The sequence below is a fragment of the Erpetoichthys calabaricus genome, chromosome 3 (genome assembly GCF_900747795.2).
Source record: "Erpetoichthys calabaricus chromosome 3, fErpCal1.3, whole genome shotgun sequence".
Taxonomy (NCBI): Eukaryota; Metazoa; Chordata; class Cladistia; order Polypteriformes; family Polypteridae; genus Erpetoichthys; species Erpetoichthys calabaricus.
The window spans coordinates 121,494,184-121,515,045 of NC_041396.2; the positions used below are offsets into that span (position 1 = coordinate 121,494,184).

The 20,862-nt window shown below is 38.6% G+C and overlaps 1 protein-coding gene across 1 annotated transcript in view; it reads right to left on the reverse strand.

Annotated features, from left to right (window-relative positions):
• Nucleotides 1-20,862, reverse strand: part of LOC114648345 (WD repeat-containing protein 26) — a 240,132-nt gene that overhangs the window by 10,761 nt on the left and 208,509 nt on the right. Inside the window, exon 12 of the mRNA XM_028797331.2 lies at nucleotides 6,443-6,572. Within this exon, the coding sequence (XP_028653164.1) occupies nucleotides 6,443-6,572 (130 nt within the window). The remainder of the gene's footprint in view (nucleotides 1-6,442; nucleotides 6,573-20,862) is intronic.

Genomic DNA, 20,862 nt, shown 5'->3' on the forward strand with positions numbered 1-20,862 from the left:
AGGATAGCGGAGAGAACAATTGGTTGTACCCTCCCCACTCTGGAACAAATCTACACCTCCCGAAGCCGCAAAAAAGCAATAGACATTTCACAGGACTCATCACATCCCGGTCATTGCCTCTTCCAGCTTTTGCCATCGGGCAAGAGATACAGAGCTATGAAAACTAGGACAAACCGCCTTAAAAACAGCTTTTATCCGAAAGCAATCATGGCCCTGAACTCAGAATAAAACTGCTCCATATTATTCTTCCAATGTGCAATATAGACCGTAAGTCAACAAGTGCAATTTGTATATTTATTACTATTCGGTTTGTTATTATATTGTCTTCTTGTCTTTTTAACTCTTATTCCTCACAGTGAGTCGATTGCACCTTCAATTTCGTTGTTCCTTTGTAAAAGTGACAATGACAATAAAGATCTATCTATCTATCTGACTAAATACTTTTTTGCCCCACTGTACATGTTTGGTTAATAATTTACTAAAGAATACTTTGTGAATGCAGTTTATCTTAAAGTTTACCAAAAAACTAAATTAAGTACCACAGATATTACAAGAAAATGGTCAGACTGTTTCTTTATACATAAACCCAAAGTGCTAACAACAGTACAAAGGAAATTTTTGACTGGCACTCTCTATGGTCACTGGTTACAGTTAGCATGATAGAGGGTCTGATTAGTCAGAGAGTCAGTTAGATACTTTAGTCCTAATTTGCGTGTTAAAACAAATGAAAAATGACCGATGTTTGTGAATCTTTGGAGGGGAGTTGTTGGGCTTGACACACACTACAACTTCAATAATACAGGTGGCAAAGTTGCAATGCAGTACCACAAGCTGTGGATTGTCATTTTTATTAATATAACATCAGGAGAACGTTTTAATTAAAGACCTATACAAAATGTATGTGTGTCACAGAAAGCAGTCAACAACAGAGTAGGAAAGACACAAAGTTCTCATTTCAACATTTTCAACTGTAGGTCAATTCAAGATCAGAGCTACCAGATTCCTAAAAGTAACCATTCAAGATTTGAACATGAATGTCATTTATACCTTAAGAAACTTTTAAAATAATAGATGAAAATGCTTAAATTTTAAATGTTACCCACATATGGGTTTCATCAAATTATAAAAAAAAATTACAAAACTGAACATGCTATGAACAAAAAATGCTTTTAATCATTACTTAGTGTTTTAGTTAATGGAGTGAAAAAGAGGGCAAGAAAGAATATCCTGAACAATGAGATTAACTGTGATTGAAGTGAATTAATTTTTACAGACTTAACTTTGTTTTGCCACATTCTTCCAAAGAAACAGCCTTTTAGGCATTAGTACTTTCTTTATAATATTTGCAAAACTTTAAATGCCAAAAACCTTAAAATTTTGTTTATAAGTTGTTTATGTACTTAGTATCTACTGGGAACTAGGCTGCAGATACACTGAACTACTTGCTACTTCCTACATGTGTGCAGACTCCACCTGTTATATCCGCAGGCCGGTTTTCTTTTGCTTCTTTTGGTTTGTCATTATAATTGTATTTAAAACGGCAAATCATATGTCCTTAGAAATGTCATTAAAAACATCACTTACTGTCTTTAGATCCAGATGTGTCCATGGGGAAATGCATAGTGCAACTACCAATTCTAAAGGCCTAATTGGAAAGAACACTGGAAAAATTGAATAGTGCCAAGGAACCTAGATTCCATATTTAAAGAAATAGATTTTCATTTTAAGGGAAGAGAAATGGAGAGGGGATGGAGATCTGAAATAAATTACATTTAAAATGAAAGAATAAAATATGACATAAACCAGAAGCCAATGTATGTATTGTATGTGCCACTTTACTCCAAATACACTGTGATACACAAGTATAAAAGAGAGACAGAAACATTGCTAGTGCATAAATTTCAAAATGAGAGATTAGTCAAACGCTCCCTCCTTACTCAAATGAAGAAAAAAAGTTGTAATGGTACTTAAAAAAAAAAAAAAGTTTTTCTTTTGTGTCAAACTTTTTCAGGATTCAAACTAGAATTACCAGAGCCTACGAAAAAACTCGTAGATCCGGCCCACCTTAAATCGCTTCTTAAATCCGTTCACACCTCTCCGCCAGCATCCTTTGTCCTCTAAATGTGCTGATAAAAGACAAGCTGCCACCAGCCGGCTATTCCATCCCCCCACCGATTTAGAACGTGCGCGAACTTTTCCCAGCTCATGCCTTGATTGATTATCTGGGAGTGAAGTGCAGTTTTAGAGTGGAAATAATAGATCGTTATTTGGAACACACGCATTTCATGTGTGTTCCGTTTCTACAGTAATCTGTGTAAACACATTGTTAAAACAGAAACTTTTTCATATTTTAGTAATAAATGTTATAAAATGTAGTAGGCATAAACTATAGAATGTGTAAAGCCTGAGTTCCAAAGATCAAATAAACACTTTCACAAAAGCTTCAATGCTGACACAACAGTTTCCCTGGCGTAGCGCGCTAAGATTTGCCTCTCACAGCGCAGCAGCTTTGCCGTGCCTCACAGAACTGAGTTCGATTCCCCGCTGGCGATAAAGTGTTGCTTTTTTTTTCTTTTTCTTTTTAACCTCAAACGGACATAAGATTTATAAATTGGTATGCACTGTCAGTTAATGAGATTGTTATATTTTCATGTGGGATGCTCCTTTTAAAATAGTTTTTTAACAATTGAGACTGCAATTAACATGAACAATTGCCCCTATAACTGTTATTTTTAAGATCCATAACACACAGACAGACAAAGCACTGCGTAATAGAGAGACAGACAGGCAGAGATATATAAACAGGGAAGCCACATGTACTGAAAGAAAAAAAAGATCAACATGTGCGTTGTTCCTGCTGCACTGAATAAGCTCACGTGCTCTAACATCACCCCTCCCCCATCTGACTCTCTAAGTAACAGCACAAGTACAGACACAAACGAAGTGCATTTGTGTACTGTATAATATTAGCAAAAAGAGCAGCTTACTACTGAAAATGGCAAATATAGGAGTGAGTGGGGATCGAACCGGGGACTCTTGATTACACTTGGTTTGCGTCTGTACTTGTGCTGTTACTTAGAGAGTCAGATCGGGGGGAGGGGTGATGTTAGAGCGCGTGAGCTTATTCAGTGCAGCAGGAACAACGCACATGTTGATCTTTTTTTTTCTTTCAGTACATGTGGCTTCCCTGTTTATTTATATATCTCTGCCTGTCTGTCTCTCTATTACGCAGTGCTTTGTCTGTCTGTGTGTTATGGATTTTAAAAATAAGGACAGTTGTTCATGTTAATTGCAGTCTCAATTGTTAAAAAAATATTTTAAAAGGAGCATCCCACATGAAAATATAACAATCTCATTAACTGACAGTGCATACCAATTTATAAATTTTATGTCCGTTTGAGGTGAAAAAGAAAAAAAAAAGCAACACTTTCTCCCCAGCGGGAATCGAACTCAGGTCTGTGAGGCACGGCAAAGCTACTGCACTGTGAGAGGCAAATCGTAGCGCGCTACGCCATGGAAACTGTAGTATCATCTTTGAAGCTTTTGTGAAAGTGTTTATTTGATCTTTGGAACTCGGGCTTTACACATTCTATAGTTTATGCCTACATTTTGTAATATTTATTACTAAAATATGAAAAAGTTTCTGTTTTAACAATGTGTTTACACGGATTACTGTAGAAACGGAACACGCATGAAATGCGTGTGTTCCAAATAATGATCTATTATTTCCACTCTAAAACTCCACTTCACTCCCAGATAATCAATCAAGGCATGAGCTGGGAGAAGTTCGTGCACGTTCTAAGTCGGTGGGGGGATGGAATAGCCGGCTGCTGGCAGCTTGTCTTTTATCAGCACATTTAGAGGACAAAGGATGCTGGCGCAGAGGTGTGAACTGATTTAAGAAGCGATTTAAGGTGGGCCGGATCTATGAGTTTTTTCGTAGGCTCTGGTAATTCTAGTGTTAAAGACAACAACAATCAACAGACCACACTGGCAAGCAAAATTTTGCAGTATTGAAAGCACCACAAGGCAATACCACAAACGTTTCTATCCACCTGAAGCCCCAGTATAAAATACAAAATGAAGCAGTTATGAAGTCAAAGGAAATTCTATTGCAACCCAATCACCATATATAGCTTTACAAACCTAGACGACATAGTGGGCACACTGTTTACTGCATTCCTGCATCAATCTCAGTAAGGGCATAAGAGATATCAGATGCAATGCCTAACTTTAGAAAATATATCGCTCCCATTAATTCTAGGAATTAGGATTTAAGAAAAATGATTAAAGACTGTGACAGATGGCACTCAATCTCAACTTGCAACTGTTTTTTCCTCACTGTTTTCAGATGTCAAAGAAAAACTTAAGCAGACCGAGAACTTTTCTAGCAATGAGTAATTTATGGTGTAGCACAGCCATGAATCCTTATTTTACATGAGCTTAAAAGTTACAGTAATTTTAATAGTGCACACATTATGCTGAGAAGCCCTTGACTACAAATTGAGGTTTTCCCTGTTGATCGCAAGAGTAATAATAACAGTATGCATTGTGGAACTGGCAAGAGAAGTTAAGCTATATGGCAAAAGGTAAAAGTCATTTCTTTTAACAGAGAGCAAAGGATCAGTTGTTTTAAGTACAGGTTATATTTTTCAGTAGATATTTGCTTTATAGTCATATTCAGTGTTATTAAGTATAATCATAACGATATATCAAAATCATAAAAACCATTGCATAGCTGCAGTTAAATGAAAAAGGTTAGTTTTCCATTACACTGCCATGTAACAAAATAAAACTACCAGTCAACATTGCAGACTAGTGTGTTCAGAACCATTGATTCATTTTACAAACATACACACTTTTTGCATTCTTACTAAAACATTTATGTAAGACTCTATGAGATTATTGCATTTTATTTTTTTAAATATACTTAAATTAAGCTTGATTACATTTTAAAAGAAATGCATCCATAAGTTGTTTAAAAAAAAATCAAAAATCAAAAGTGTAAGTTAATAAATATGCATGCTGCAAGAATCGTAAGTTAGAACCATGATCTTATCTCTGTCTCTGTGTGAAAAAAATATTCTTCCCATTTAACACTAGAATTCCTGAAGGCTACAAAAAAAACTTGTAATCCCAGGCCACCTTAAATTCATTTGCACCTTTCCAGTAGAGTCTTTGTTTTGTAAATGTGTCGATCAGCACAAGCAGCAAGCAGACTGCTATCCCATCCCCCCAGAGCCACAGCTCAACTCGGGCAAAAAGTGCTCCCAGCTCAAGTTTTGTTTATCTGGGTGTGAGGTGCCTGCAGTTGTATAGGGTAAATAATATATTGTTATTTGGAACACATGCTTTCATGTGTGTTCCATGTCTACAAAGATCTATGTAAATGTAGGATGACAGGAAATGCCAGGGATTACGACTTTTTTCGTAGGCTTCAGGGATAATAGTGTTAATCATGAATTGTATAACCCTAGCACATTAGTTACAATACTCGATTAGCCCAAGGCACAGCACATTTTGGGAAACTACAAAGAAACCCCAGGACATTATGGAGTAATTGGACACATTAATGCCCATTTGGTTCAAAAACAAACTCTCATTATTTTAAAAGCCTCAGGTTTCAGCATTGCATTAAACCTTAGTATTTCTTGAGTTCTGTCTTGATTGGTGTAACACAAAAACAGAACTTCAGAAAAGACCATCTTGTCAGTTTCTCCCACAACTTAGCTCAAAGTTTATTAAATGTGATCTGTACATCAGGTTGGTTATCCTCTTCTATGTTGATTGCAGTAATATGGACAACAGCAACTGGATACAACTAGCAAGGAGTAGAAATCTTCAACTTGAAGACTCATATTTGTACTTCTCTTTACTTGTGGTACTATGTGAACTAACAATGCTTACAAGTATAGATTTAGGCATCCTAAAAGGTAATTTCCCTAAGCTGTTCAACCTGAAAAGCATCGTCTTTGCCTAACCTCAAAATGTGTTTGGTTAACCATCTAACCAGCTCTCTTTTTTGTAGACTGTAAAATTAATATTAACTAAAGGTTATAGTTAATGACTATTGTCTCTCCTTTCTGTTAACAATCCCTATGTTTTATTAAGGCTAAGTCTTTACCAAGCATGGTTTACCTACAGTATTTACATTTTTACAACTTATTAACTTATAAAGTGTGCTTATAATTTTAGACATGACTATCAAGTATTTCTGATTACATCCATAATAACTGTTTCCATTGCAATGCTTTCCATAAAAACAGATTTTTCATAAAGTCAAGGATAAAAAACAAAAACAGATTATCTCAACATTTAGCAGGGAGCCGCAAGACATGAAGAGCACAATAACTGAATTGTAAAATAACTTGTAAAAATGTTCATTGTATTAGTAATATCTTCCTGATGGATTTGAAAAAATGAAGAAAAAAAAAACTGTTACCTTCACTACCACTGGCTATGAAGTCTTCATTATGGCCTCCAAAACATGAATGGATGGTATAAAAGCCTTGTGTAACTCCTTGATATTTCCTTACTAAAACACGATCTTGCAAGTCCCATAAGTGAACTCCCTAAAAAGAAAAAAGGGACATATGTTTTAATACAAGCTGTTTAATATATCACACAAAGGAAAAAGCAGAAACTTTTTAAAGTATTTAAAAATATTCTAATCAGGAAGCAAGACGGTATATATTTTACTCCTCATGCTTCATTATATATGACAGGATGAAAGGCAACACATCATTGGACTAAAATGAAAATTTGGTTGAAGTGGTGTTTTTCAATTAAAATTTCTTGAAGTGAAAGGAGTGCAACATGCACCTGACTCTTCATCACTGTGGCACAACCCTAACAGAAAACTCTCACTCACAATCTGATTAAGTACTTGCAAGAATGCAGTAGCAGGACCAATTTGCTGGTCAACCATCTAAAATATCTATTTACTTACTAGGGGAGGAACATACTCTCAAATGTAAAGATACCAACTCATGTCCTCACTGCACAACACTTGGCAGCTAATAGTTCCATTATCGACTTCAAACAGAATAATGCATTGCTCATAACACGAGACTAGATGCTTTCCAAGCCTTAACTACATTTTACCATTCTGTTGAAGAAAATCATGAAAAGTAAAAGAGGCACGATAGATACTTAGCAAAGTTCTAAGCCTGCTTTAATCAAAATCAACTTAACAGTTCAAATAGCACTGGTCCCTCTCTGTTCTAGTTCCTTTCCAGATGGGCGGAGTATAATCCCCTGGGTAACTGGAATACACACTCCAGTAACATTTATATAAAAAAAAAAGTGGTGATCCCAAAGAACTGCTTCTACCATCTACATAAGAAAGACACCTTAACCATGGCACGTTTGCAATTATTTCAGTGCTTCCAACATTTTTGTCTGAAACTGAATCAACTACCTAGTGTTACCACTATGGAGTGTTTTTTTTTTTTTTTTAAATAAGCTGCCACTGTGGCTTAAATCGCAGAAATGCACTCAACCCCAATAATCTGATAATGTTTCCTCTTCTAAATTTGAGATCTTTAAAGGATTCTTTCAAACTCTTGATGAAACCTGCAGAAGAGATCAATGTTTACTCACACCGACTGAGGGAGACCTGGGAAATGTTCCAACTAATCTTATGAACCTCTGAGGCTAGTTGAAAGTCACTCTGCAAAGCATCCATATAGACAGAGCTTTTCTTCAGTGAATCCTTTTGCTGCTACCTTCATGACAGGTCAGTTCAGGTAGCATGCAATGGTACAGCATGTTGCCGCACCCACCACATGACAAAACAGCTTGAATCCTGGTTGGCAACCCCCCAGGCAGACACGAGGTCCAGTCCCATCCTCTGGAAATGACCATCTATTTGCCGCAGCCAGGTGTTGTGGGCATACCCTTGGCCTGGTCCAGCCTGTTGGGTCCTCAACAGTGAGGATCCTGCGAGCCTGATCACATTCGGGGAATCGCGCCACATGACCGTATAGTGCCATAGTTGACACTTCCTCACAATGCAGGTAATGTCCCTCACTTAGGACTCCATGAGCAACTGCTCGTTTGACACAAAGTCAAACCAGCAGTACCCAAGAATTCTTCAAAGAGACACAGTACCAAAGGAGTCCAGTCTTGGTCTCAAGTCACTGGATAGCATCCATGTCTCGCAACCATACAGCAAAACAGAAAACACCAGGGGCCTCATGTATAACGCCGTGCGTAGAACTCACACTATAACATGGCGTAAGCACAAAAGCGGGATTGTGCGTACGCACAGAAAAATCCAGATGCAGGAATCTGTGCGCACGCATACTTTCACGTTCTTCTACTACATAAATCCCGATTTGCGTGAAAAGTAACGCACGTGCACGCGCCTTCTGTCCTGCCCCAACTCCTCCCAGAATTACGCCTCTTTGAATATGCAAATCAATATAAACAGCCTTCTGTGAAAAGACAATGGGAAAAGCACGGGAGAAAATATAAGAATTTCAGCGAATACCAAGTGGAGGCAAAGGAAAAACGTACTATTTGTTGGTTTAAACAGTGGTATAATCAACAAAAGGAAGCTGATCGAGTGACAGAGTGTCGGAAAAACTTGAAGCCTCAACTTCACAAAGTCGCACAGTGCCCGAAATAAAAAAGAAATCACATATCAAAGTCGCCGTGAAAAGGCGAGTCGTAGCCCACCGTCTGAGTGTCATATGAAAGCGTATTAGGGTACAAACAAAAAACATAGGCACACAGTGGGAAAAAAGCACGAAATGTCAACTTTAATCTCGAAATTTCCACTTTAATCACATAGTTTATTTTACAATTAAAGTAGAACATCATAAACTTCATCTTAAAATCGTTTATTTTACTAGTTTCTCAAGTAGCATGTTAAATGCTTTTTTCTGTGTTCGATCTTCTATGTGCTCTATATGTGTGAATCACTACGTGCTTCCGTTTTTTCTCTTTCTCCGACAGGACACAGAATGCATTACATTCGAGATATTACAGCTCTCTGAATAATTAAAATACTGAGATGTATACGTGATATCATTTTCATGATGATAGGAATGAAAGCATGTTATTAAACATGGGAACACGGTGGCGCAGTGATTGTTCATATCTCACGCAAGAGGCTTGCTGCACCATGTGCGACCTTCGATGAAATAATTTATTACAGAAGTACTGTCTCTTTCAAACATACTAACCTCCAATTCCTGTCCATACTTTTCTTTCTCCAATCGCCACACAATCAGCTCTGTAATAGACGTTAAGCCATCTGTAAGCTTAGAACGCCGATTCTTCAAAACATTTAAGGAACATTGAAATATCTTCGTAGTACATGTTTAATTATTCTATTCGTCTATCCTTCCAGTGTCGTGTCAGCACCAGCAAGAATACAGCGCAAGGCAGGAGCTATCCTTGAACCAGCTATACGCTGCGGCACCGTGTCCTCACATGTTTAATTATTAGCAATACAGATTATTTAAATGAAGTTAAAGTTTTATCTGTATACTATAAGCAGCATATTTTGCTGCATTTCATCTTAAAAATGATATTGTCATCATATGCGCTTTATAAAGTGGCGCAGGTTGTGCAATATTATAACTGTAGTGCAAGTTTACAGTGAGGTGATTGAGTGCGTTTATAGTTCTTGGGATGAAACTGTTTCTGAAACGCGAGGTCCGTACAGGAAAGGGTTTGACGCTTTTTGCCGTGGTTGAGGTAGTGTGTACTTGAAACTGTATACCGATAATTCTCTTTCCCATCAGCTGCTGCTGTGATTCACACTCAGATACAGTGATATAAATACTCCGAGTGGTGCAGTGAGAGTAATATGGAAAAAGATGATCTGCTGTGGCAACCCCTAATGGGAGCAGCAAAAAGAAGAACAAGATGCAGTGAGCGTAACAACGCTAAAGCAGTTATGGTATATGGAATACTATGGCTATTCCCTGGCCCATTATATTGCAGCAGGTTAATTACAATCAGATGCATTACACTAATAAACAATATGCAGTTAATTTCAGTGTATTTATAAAGCCGCGTCAGGAATGTGGAGCTAAGAAAGAAAGGATGAGCACACAGGAACAGTAGTTTGACCATTCTGTGGACCATTATATTGTTACAGGTTAATTACAATCAGATGCATTAAATTTATGAACGATATGCGGTTAATTTCAGTGTATTTGATAAAGCCGCCGCCGTGGATGTGGATCTAAGAAAGAGTAACCACACAGGATCAGTAGCACTGCTTTGACGCTGGGTGCCGCCAGTCTGCAAAACCGGGCGGATAAATTGCGTACACCAAGGAATGAGTTACCGTGGAAATGTGCGTGGCTTTACGCCAAGTTTAGGTTTTATACATCGCGATTTGAGCATGGAAAGGTTCGTACGCAACATTTCTGTGCGTACGCACCATTTATACATGAGGCCCCAGGACTCTAAAGACTTGGACCTTCGTCCTTTTGCAAAGATATTGGGAGCACCACACACCCATTTCCAGTGACCTCATGTCCTCCAAAGGTCTCCCAATCGGTCTACTGACTTCACAGGAAGAGTCATCAGACATGAATGTCACTGCCAAGGTAAATAAACCTCTCGACAAGGTCAACGCTCTCTCTGCAGACAGGCACACTACTGATGGCTATGCACAAGAGGTCATTAAAGGCCTGGATCTTGGTTTTTATCTACTCACAAGCCCAGACACTCAGACTCCTCATTCAGTCTCTCTTGAGCCCCAATCAGAGCCTCAAGTGACTCTTCGAAGATCATAGCAGTCAAGATCAGTGAATCTCTCTTCACCAACAGATGCCCCATGGCCGATGGACCCCATGACCCTGCACAACACCAAGTCCATGCAAGCACAGAACACAGTAGTAGCAAGAACACACCCCTGATGAACCACCTAGTTTTTCCATCAACTGGGAATAACGCAAAGGTTCCGATTCTACTCTGCAAATCACTCACAGAACCAGTGTATGGGCCGGCCACGATATCCAGCAACTTTGAGAGGACTTCTCAAAGCCTCAGGAAGTCCCACGGGGCAACTCAATTAACTGCGCTGAACGCTTTACGAAAATCAACAATGGCTGCAAAGAAACTGTCAATATTCGCATTTACTTTCCATGAGAACCCTCAGTGCCAGGATGCCGTCGATGGCAGACTTCTTAGGTGTAACCAAATTGCTCCAGTCGCTAGTAGGTGAGCAAGTGATCATGGATCCTATTGAGAATGACCCTATGAAGGACCTTACCCAGCAACAAGAGCAGTGCTATCTCCTTGTAGTTGCTGCAATTCAGGAGATCACCCTTCTCTTTCCAGATAGGGATGACAAGTCCCGTTTTCCAGTCAGTTAGGATGACGCCAGTCTCCCAAATGGAAGCAGACTGCTTGCAATGCCAGGAGAACAGCCTTACCACCAGCCTGGAGAAGTTCACCTCAGATACCACAGATCCCTGCAGCCTTTCCTATCCTGTTTATAATGTTAAGCTGCATACGGCCCTGCAAGCGGGCCTCCAGCTTCGGTCCCAATTTGAGGCGGCCCATCCTGGTAGGCATAGTGCACAGAATCACTTATGGCTCACTAGAGTTGCCAGCATGAAAGGTTAAGTTATTTGAGAATCAAACTTATGAACAAATGCAGCTGCTAAGCATTTATAAACCAGATCACCATTTCCCGTCTAAAAAAACTTCCAAAACGTATGGGCTCGATTCACATGACAGGAGCACAAATCCAATCACTAAGTTTCAGCATAATGTACTCTGGTACAAATTACACACATCTCAGCTCAGAGTTTGTTAATGAACAAATCCACCACTAATCAATCTGATTCATATCAGGCCATTCCCCCCAATGACACCCAGACACATGCATTTATCATTCCCCAGGGGTATGATGAACTTTTTCACATTAGAAAACCTTTGATGAGAATATACCATTCAGACAATCAAGACTGCCAATCCTATTCATCTAATTTCTCCAAAGTCAGGTTTTGAAAGTCATAGTTCTAAAACCTAGTAACCTATTTGGTAACTTTTTCCATGTGCCTATACTTGTCCAACTGCTAAACCAACAGCCTTTAAAAAGGTTGAACATCCTGACTAGCACATAAGCATATGCATTTGGTATTCATCGCATTTTGAAGAGAAAAAATTGCTGCAGTACCTGTCATTTGTTTGGAACTCGTCACACTTCCTAGATCTTGTATGCGTTGAGACACTGTGACACACACGCCCCTATCAGTATATACAAAGGACCATGCCTTAATCTCGGCATAGCTCTCATTCAGTGCTCTATTCCTTGTCCAAGTACGTAAAATTGTGGGTACTAAGAAGGATGGTGATAACAGGCAACAGAAAAGAAAATTAGTTAGAACCACGATATGGTAGAAAAAAAAAGAAATATGAGAGTGGTATCTCTGTGTCTAATGCCAAGAACAACCATGTTCACCATTGTGAAAAATAAAGAGGCCATCAAGCAGTTGATGTAACTAAAGAACTGAAAGTTTTGACACTAGAGGAAGTGGAAAAATTGTTGTTGATCTGGCTAAATGAAAAACAGCTGGTCATAGTATTTCAGAGGCCATCATTTGTGAAAAAGCAAAACTGCTGCATGCCAATCTGTTGAAAAACAAGCATGGAATGAGTGCTGATAGTAGTGAAGTGTTTAAAGCCAATCATGGGTGATTTGATAACATATATAAAAGTGTGGTGAGACATGGACAGGCATCCAGTGCAAACAAAAATGCTGCTAATGAATTTGCTCATGAGGTTAAGCACTATGTACAGGCTGAGAGTTTAATTCCCCAGCAAGTGCTCAATTGTGAGAAGACAGGTTTGTTCTTAGAAAAAAATGTCCAAGATCATTTGAGAGAAGTCGTTACCACGGCACAAGACAAAGGAGGACAGGCTAACTCTGTTTTTGTGTGGGGATGCAAGAGGGGATTTAAAAATTAAGCCTCTGTTAGTCTACCACAATGAAAACCTGTGATGTGGAGGACTAATAGTAAAGCATGGGTCACCAGGCATTTCTTCATGGACTGGATGAATGAAATGTTTAGCCAAACTTAAAAATAAAAATATTTACACAAGAAAGATTTGGCTCTGAAGACTCTGCTTGTTTTGGACAATGCTCCTGCTCACCCTCCAGGCTTGGAGGACAACTAGTTGGAGGCATTTAACTTCATCACTGTGGGGCTCTTGCCCCCTAATACAACTATTCTGATCCAGCCCAGATCTGGGGATGTGGGTTCGCTTCCCGGGTCCTCCCTGTGTGGAGTTTGCATGTTCTCCCCATGTCTGTGTGGGTTTCCTCCGGGTATTCCTGTTTCCTCCCACAGTCCAAAGACATGCAGGTTAGGTGGATTGGCGATTCTAAATTGGCCCTAGTGTGTGCTTGGTGTGTTTTGAAAATGTCCTAAGTAACATATTGGGGGGTTCACGGTGGCGCAGTGGTAGCGCTGCTGCCTCGCACTAAGGAGACCTGGGTTCGCTTCCCGGGTCCTCCCTGCGTGGAGTTTGCGTGTTCTCCCCGTGTCTGTGTGGGTCCGGTTTCCTCCCACAGTCCAAAGACATGCAGGTTAGGTGGACTGTCAATTCTAAATTGGCCCTAGTGTGTGCTTGGTGTGTTTGTGTGTGTCCTGCGATGGGTTGGCACCCTGCCCGGGATTGGTTCCTGCCTTGTGCCCTGTGTTGGCTGGTATTGGCTCCAGCAGACCCCTGTGACCCTGTGTTCGGATTCAGCGGGTTGGAAAATGGATGGACGGATGATCCAGCCCATGGACCAGCAGGTCATCTCTTAACATAAAAAAAAAACAAAAAAAAAACCACTGTACATGGAAGTGCTTCGAAGTGAACTCAGACACAGCAATGACTAAGATAATTCTGGAAGAACCATTTTTATATCCTCCAATGCGTGAATCTTATTAAGGCCTGGGGGGATGCTTCTTACAGGACCATGACCACTGCCTGGAGGATACTGTGGCCAGAAGCTGCAACTCAGAGGACTTTGAAGGCTTTAAGACTAAGCCTAGGCCTAGGCCTACAGGCATTGTGGAGGATAATGCGACTCTGGGGTAGTCCATTGGAGGTCAATGCTGATGATGTGGAGGAGCTAATTGAGGAGTATAAAGAAGAGCTCAGCACAGTGGATCTACAGAAGCTTCAGAGAGAGCAGCAACAGATAGCGGCTGAGAAACTGTCTTCAGATGAGGAGAAGGTACCTGCAAGGGAGGATTGTCCCCAGTTCATTAATCAAGAAAATGTGGGAAAAATGGGTGAAAGTGCAAAATTGTGTTGAAAAAATATCACAAGCTATAAGCCAGGGGTCTCAAACTCAAATTGGCTTCAGGCCACTGCTGGTATTGTCATGTCATACAGGGGCCACATGAATGTTCAAGTACAACAAGATATAATATTCTTTAAATCTATTTTTACTTCCATTACTAACATATTTTTCAAAAAGCAAATTGTACTCTAAATACATTACTTTTAAATGTGCAATTCTTTTTTCACTTAAATTAACAAAACTTTGCATTAACCCAACAAATGTAATACTGAATACATTTGAACTTATATTCTATTTCTGGCCAGAAACCTGGTAGCATTTTTGCTCACACAGCCTTGCCACATTTGCCCTAAAGGAGTTTACAGTGAGTACAGCTGAGCATAGCTTTAAGATTAGCATCAGTAAACCTACACCTGTACTTGCATTTATTAAAGTTCATAGTTGAGAAATGTTTCTCACACAGATGTACTTCCAAAAATGCACATTACCTGACTTGAACACTTTGGAATCTCTGGAAAGGATGGAGGTAATTCTCTCTCTGAACTTCGAGTTTAACTCACTATTGCACTGCAAGTCGATAAGTTCCATTTGGAACAAACTTGGAACACTCTGCAAATCAGTTGAAAAGGGGTCTGTAAACAGCTGCAAGGTGTTGTGGTGTGACCTAAAGTCAGCAAAATGGTGATTAAATTCCTAGGTAGGTTTTCAGTAGCAGATGTATATGTATCACTCCTGAATGCTGTGCCATCCCCCACAAGAAATCTAAACGATAGGAAATGAGTGAGACTTTTGGCAGAAAGCTGTGTTTCCATAATTTAAATTTTGTGGTGAAGGATTTCCCACTTTCATGAGCTGATCAGGACCCTGGAGCTTCAAGTTAAGTATGTTCAGCTCCTGTGTAATGCCCACTAAGAAAGCAACGTCCATGACCCATTGTGGATCTTCCAACTCAGGAATTCATTCTGCCACCTGCCATGAAATTTTTCAACTCTGTTCTCAACACAAAAAATCTCTTCAAGATATTTTCCCTGCTGAGCCAGCACACCTCAGCAAAGTACATCACCATAAGTTGACCATTTAGTTCTTCTAAAAAAAAAAAAAAAAAAAAGCTCTGAACTGGCAATGCTGTAAACTACTTGAACTGATGTAATTAATACATTTCAAAACAACAGACATGACATGTTCAAATTTTAAGCATTTGCTGCACAGTGCTTGTTGATGAATAATGCAGTGTAAAACTACTGCTGGATCAGCTTTTTCCTCTTGTAATTTTTTTTTTTTTTTAAACTTTAGCTTTCTCGCATAACTGATCATAAATGTCATTTGATAACGCGCCTATTTGCTCCGCCATGGTGTTTGCTGATAGTGGCTTTCAACATACAGTCCTTAAGAAACTGCCCTTCGGTGAATGGCTTTCCTGCCTTAGCGATTAACTCACTTACCTTATAACTTGCTTCCACCGGCCCATCACCATCCTCCTTTGCTTTGCGAAAAAGAAATTTGCTGTAATTTCATGCCTTTTTGTAGCTCCGTAGCTAGTTTTTCCCTCTCTTCTCCCTTATACTTATCATACTGTTCTCCGTGTTTAGTCAAGTAATGACGTTTAAGATTACATTCCTTCAAAACAGCGACTTTTTCTTTACATATAAGACAGGTGGCATTTCCACTGAATTCCACAAAAAATACTGTAATTTCCATCTTTCGCAAAATTGTCTGTGTTCAGCATCCACCTTCCTTTTTGATTGAGACTTTTTTTTTTTTTAAATGACAACCAAGCAAATGAATTCCAAAAAAAAAAAAAAATTAACTCATCTTCTTTTTATCAAAAACTGCACATTTACACCAAATGACGGAACTGAAAGATTTGTTAATATGAAATGTTTTTTTAATTTGAAATTATTATTTTTAAACTAGTTTGGACTTAAACGAGGAAATAAAGGAAGTAGGCGAAAAAAGTTAAATTTACCGTTCACGGAACAAATCACATTATTTTGTTGACATCATACCTTATAAAATGTAGATTTTTTTTGTGATCTAAAAATGGTACTCATTGTTTTTGCAAATCATTGTGCCTTCTGGAACAAATTAATGATGAGTACCAAGGTACCGCTGCAATGATGATTCTTGCCAAGTTCTGAAAAAATTCTGAATAGATTGTCACTGTTTTTTTTTTTGTAAATATAAATAATGTAGAACATTAGCATCCCATTGCTTTATAACAGATGGACTGGAATTCTTTCAGTTGAGCAAAGTAAATCTTTGTGCCAAGTAGTGTGGGATAAAATATTACAACCATTTTTTTTTTTTATTTTGGTAGAGCTCTAAATATTGCCATCAAGACATCCGGAATGATTTTAAATCCAAGGTTAACAGAGATTTTTGCCCAAAAATGTTTACATGTAGGGCTTTCCCCAAATACAGGAACTTCACAACATCGTACATAAGTTGAATTTTGTCCTGGGTGCATTTTAGATTAAGATGTTTGCAAACAGCAATCAATGTTTAGTTGAATTATGGTATGCTTGGTGCATACTGAACTGGAATGAATTTTAGGAAAGGATGCATTCCATTTTGTTTTATATATATTCTGGAAATACTTTCTGAAATTTCTACACTATCCAGTATCACCTCAGGGATAGTTATGGGCGAGATAGTCTAGTACCTTTTTTAGCCTATGACGCAGAAATCATTTTCTAGTTTAATCGCAATACACTCTATAGTATAGGAGAACACAGAGTTGAGGTTTAAAATAGAAGCCCACTGAATACTAGACATGTAATTGAGTAATATTCTTCTGTTAAGTCTTCCATTCTGTATTCAAAGTATCAGTACATTTGAAATTTAATTTCTAGCACAGAATGAGCTCTTAACAGATTTTTCATGTACATTAATTTTAAATCTTTCTGAATAACCTGACTCGGCTGTTTACTATGCTGCCACTGAATGAATAAATAGTATTACACTACGTTCTTTTTATCTTTAAAAATAAGCAGCAGTCCTGACAGTTATTTAAATAAAGATAAAGATCTTATATTTAATCACAGGTTTAGCCTGCTATGTAATTTATAGCACTTACCCACAATCAACACATAAATGAAACTGTGTTGGCAGAGGACAAAAAAATTCAGCTCTCTGCTAAAACAAGTTATTTGTTTAATTTAATACAGTAAAACTTATGTTTCATTTACAATGGAAGGAAACTTATAATTCATGCAGTTAATCGAGAACAGATAAAGCTTATAAAGGTTATCACAATAGCTTACTGCAAAATGGTGGTCAATACATACATTAAAGAGATATATTAAAGAAATTCAAAATACACAAAAAAGATAGTAGTTTACAACTAAAACATAATTCTATTTGATGTGGGAACTTGATGGTTTATCTTATATTTGGGGTCTATTCACTGGTAGATTTTTGGTAGTCTCTAAATCAACTAAAAAGGCAGTTGAAAAGTAATTCTGAATGAAGTTAATTAGTATTCTGTATAAACAGAGTAGGAAACTATTTTATCAGAGGTTCTATTGGAAAAAAAGAATATTAAAAAACATCTTTGTGAAAGGTTATGTTTAGAAAAAAGTTGTGCACCTTAAACATACGAGGTGCGACAATTTAATTCCCGGAATGCACCTTTAAAAAACATATGTGGAACTGTACACTAGTGGCTAGTCAACTTCAAAGTACTCCCCTTGTGCATCTATACACCGTCTTAAACTACATTCCCATTTCTGGGAGCACGCCTGGAACTCATTTTCCGAAATACTTTTGTGCAGCTGTCTCACATTCTGTTGGATATCAGTTATATTACAAAGTCTTTGTCCTTTCAGCGCAGCTTTTAATTTTGGAAAGAGCCAGAATTCACAGGGAGCTAAGTCAGGTGAATAGGCAGGATGACCTAATTGGGTAATTTTTTGGCCAGAAAGTCTCTCACAGTGAGTGGACTTAGCGCATTGTTATATAATGAATGATCCACTTGTCAGTCCACAATTCAGGTTTTTTTTTTTTTTCTTCTTCGAACAGAATCTCAATCACTTCAGTACCTCAAAATAGCATTGTTGGTTGGTTGATTGGTTGTCACTGTTCAATAAATTCTTGGTGGACTATTCCCTTGTGATAGAAAAAACACACCAGCATGGTCTTAAACTGTGAGCATGACATGCATGCTTTTTTAGGGTATGGTGAACCTGGGATTTCCATTGTATGTTCCATCACATCTTCTCTCCCATCTTTGAGCCTCTTATGCCACTCAAACACCCTCGACTTTTCCATAGCATCTTCACCATATGCCACTTGCAACAGCTGTAATGTTTCAGTAGCGCATTTGCCAATTTTCACACAAAATTTAATATTAATAAGTTTTGATCAACCATTTTTACACCAAAGTGTACATGCAGATATCTATTACCTTCCCAATAGCTAACTAACAACTGGCTCGATCAGCCTGCAACTTACACACCTATTAGTTCAAACATCTTCAAACACAAATACTCATGTGATTTCGATACAATTACATCATGGGTGACCCTACGCAGCCATTCCGGGAATTAAATTGTCATACCTCATACATATTATTAGTATAAAAGACCCTGACGGTCTTCAGTGTTCTCCTTAGCATCTTTTAGCCAGGTGCTCCGCCCGGCTAATTTAGGTGAGCACCCGGCTGTCATCTCGCATGACATTGCGAAATGACAGCTGCAGATCTAATGATCTGCAGCAGGATCACAAGTGGCAAGGGCGTGGACAAGGTGGAGCAGAGTTCACAAGTAAAGAGTATAGGGAGGTGGGTTTTCGAGAGGGGGCTATATATGGTAATAGCGGGGGTGGAGCAGCTTAATACAGTAGCAAGGAGTATGGGGAGGTGGGCGGGCGAGAGGGGGCTGAACATGCTAATAGCTGGGGCAGAGTGGCAGCTCACAAGCAAAGAGGAAATATATATATATTACACACACACAGTTATTTAAACATTAGGTGCGTCGTGTGTGCAAAAATCCTTGTAGCACTCACAGTGGTTCCTGTTAAAGTGACTCCCTCTGACGTTTTTATATTTGCTCAAACTGAGGGTTTTTTTTTAAAGTGACACCATCTGCCACTCTTATATTTTCTCATATTTGGAACTGCATCCATATTGCAACAGTGCAGAAATCCTTGCAGCACACACTGTTTCCTCAGCAAAAGTTTTTTTTCTTCATTACTGAGGGTTTTGTTAAAGTGATCCCATTTGCTGTTCTTGTATTTGCTCAAATTTGGACCTGCATCCATATTGCAAAAAGTGTGCAGAAACCCTTTCAGCACACATGGTCTCCTGAGCAAAAGTTTTGTCACTGAAATGCTGAGGGATTTGTTAAAGTGACCCATCTGCCATTCCTTTTTTTGTTCATATCTTGCCCTGCCGTAGTGCAATTGTGTATTGAATATCCAACAGGTTCCCACTTTCCCACTCAAAAGTCGTATTCATAGGTACTTTTAATTTTTTCCAAATGTTTTACCAACACGAGCAAATAAAGTGTTCAGAAAACAACACTGCCCAGTTATTTCAGAAAAGAGACGCCACAAACTAATGAAGGTGCGGCGTCAACTCCTGATGAGGCAATTTCAGATAAAGACATTGCAGAGGCTGGTCCATCAGGGGAAATGTCTTCAGCACACATTCTGCCAATTGATAAATCTAAGCACCGCTTATCCGGCATAAACAGCAATGGTTTAAAGATTTTGATTGGCTAATGGTCAAAGAAAATGGTATGTGGTGCTCATTGTACATGAAATATTCAAACAAACACCCCCAAGGAGGAAGTTACCTTGGGTAAATGTGCCATGCACAAGAATTCGAAAAGAAAGCTTGCTGGACCATGAAAAAAGTAAAACGCACATTTGAGTCTTCTGCTGACCTTTTAGGAAAGCGTGTACTAGAGCAAACTGGAGTTAGTCAAACTGAAAGATCTGTATCTGTATTAAATAACTTACATAGAGATGCCTTTGTGGGAGCTTTAAGTTGGCAAAAATGAGATGCCACATACGTTGTTTGAAAAGCTGTTGAAACACTGTAAAGAAAAGGGTTGTTCCTTTTTACATCTCAAATGTTGATAAAAATGCACATTACACCTCTGAAAAAATAATGCAAGAGCTGCTGGGTATATTAGCATCAGAAATAAAGTCTAACATACTGAAAAATATACACGCTGAAAATTTTTTTCAGTATTCAGTATTGAGATGAAATCACAGACATCTCAGTTGTAAAACAATTAATTATTTACATTAAATATGTTTGCCAGGTCACTAAAGAGGTCAGAATTAGTTTTGTATCAACTCGCAATATGACTGATGGCAAAGCGGAGACTATAACCAACACACTGAGTGAGACTATGGACACTCAAGGCTTAAAAACTGCTAATCTGGTAGGAATAGGGTCAGATGGAGCAGCTGTTATGTTTGGGAAACAGAAAGGTGTGGCAAAACTGCTTAAAGATAAAACATCTGGACTCTTGGTCAACTGCCACTGTGTAAACCACCGATTGGCCCTTGCAAGTGTCCAAGCAGCAGCTGCTGTACCTTATTTAACAAAACTGAACGACATTTTAAGGCAGCTGTTCTAT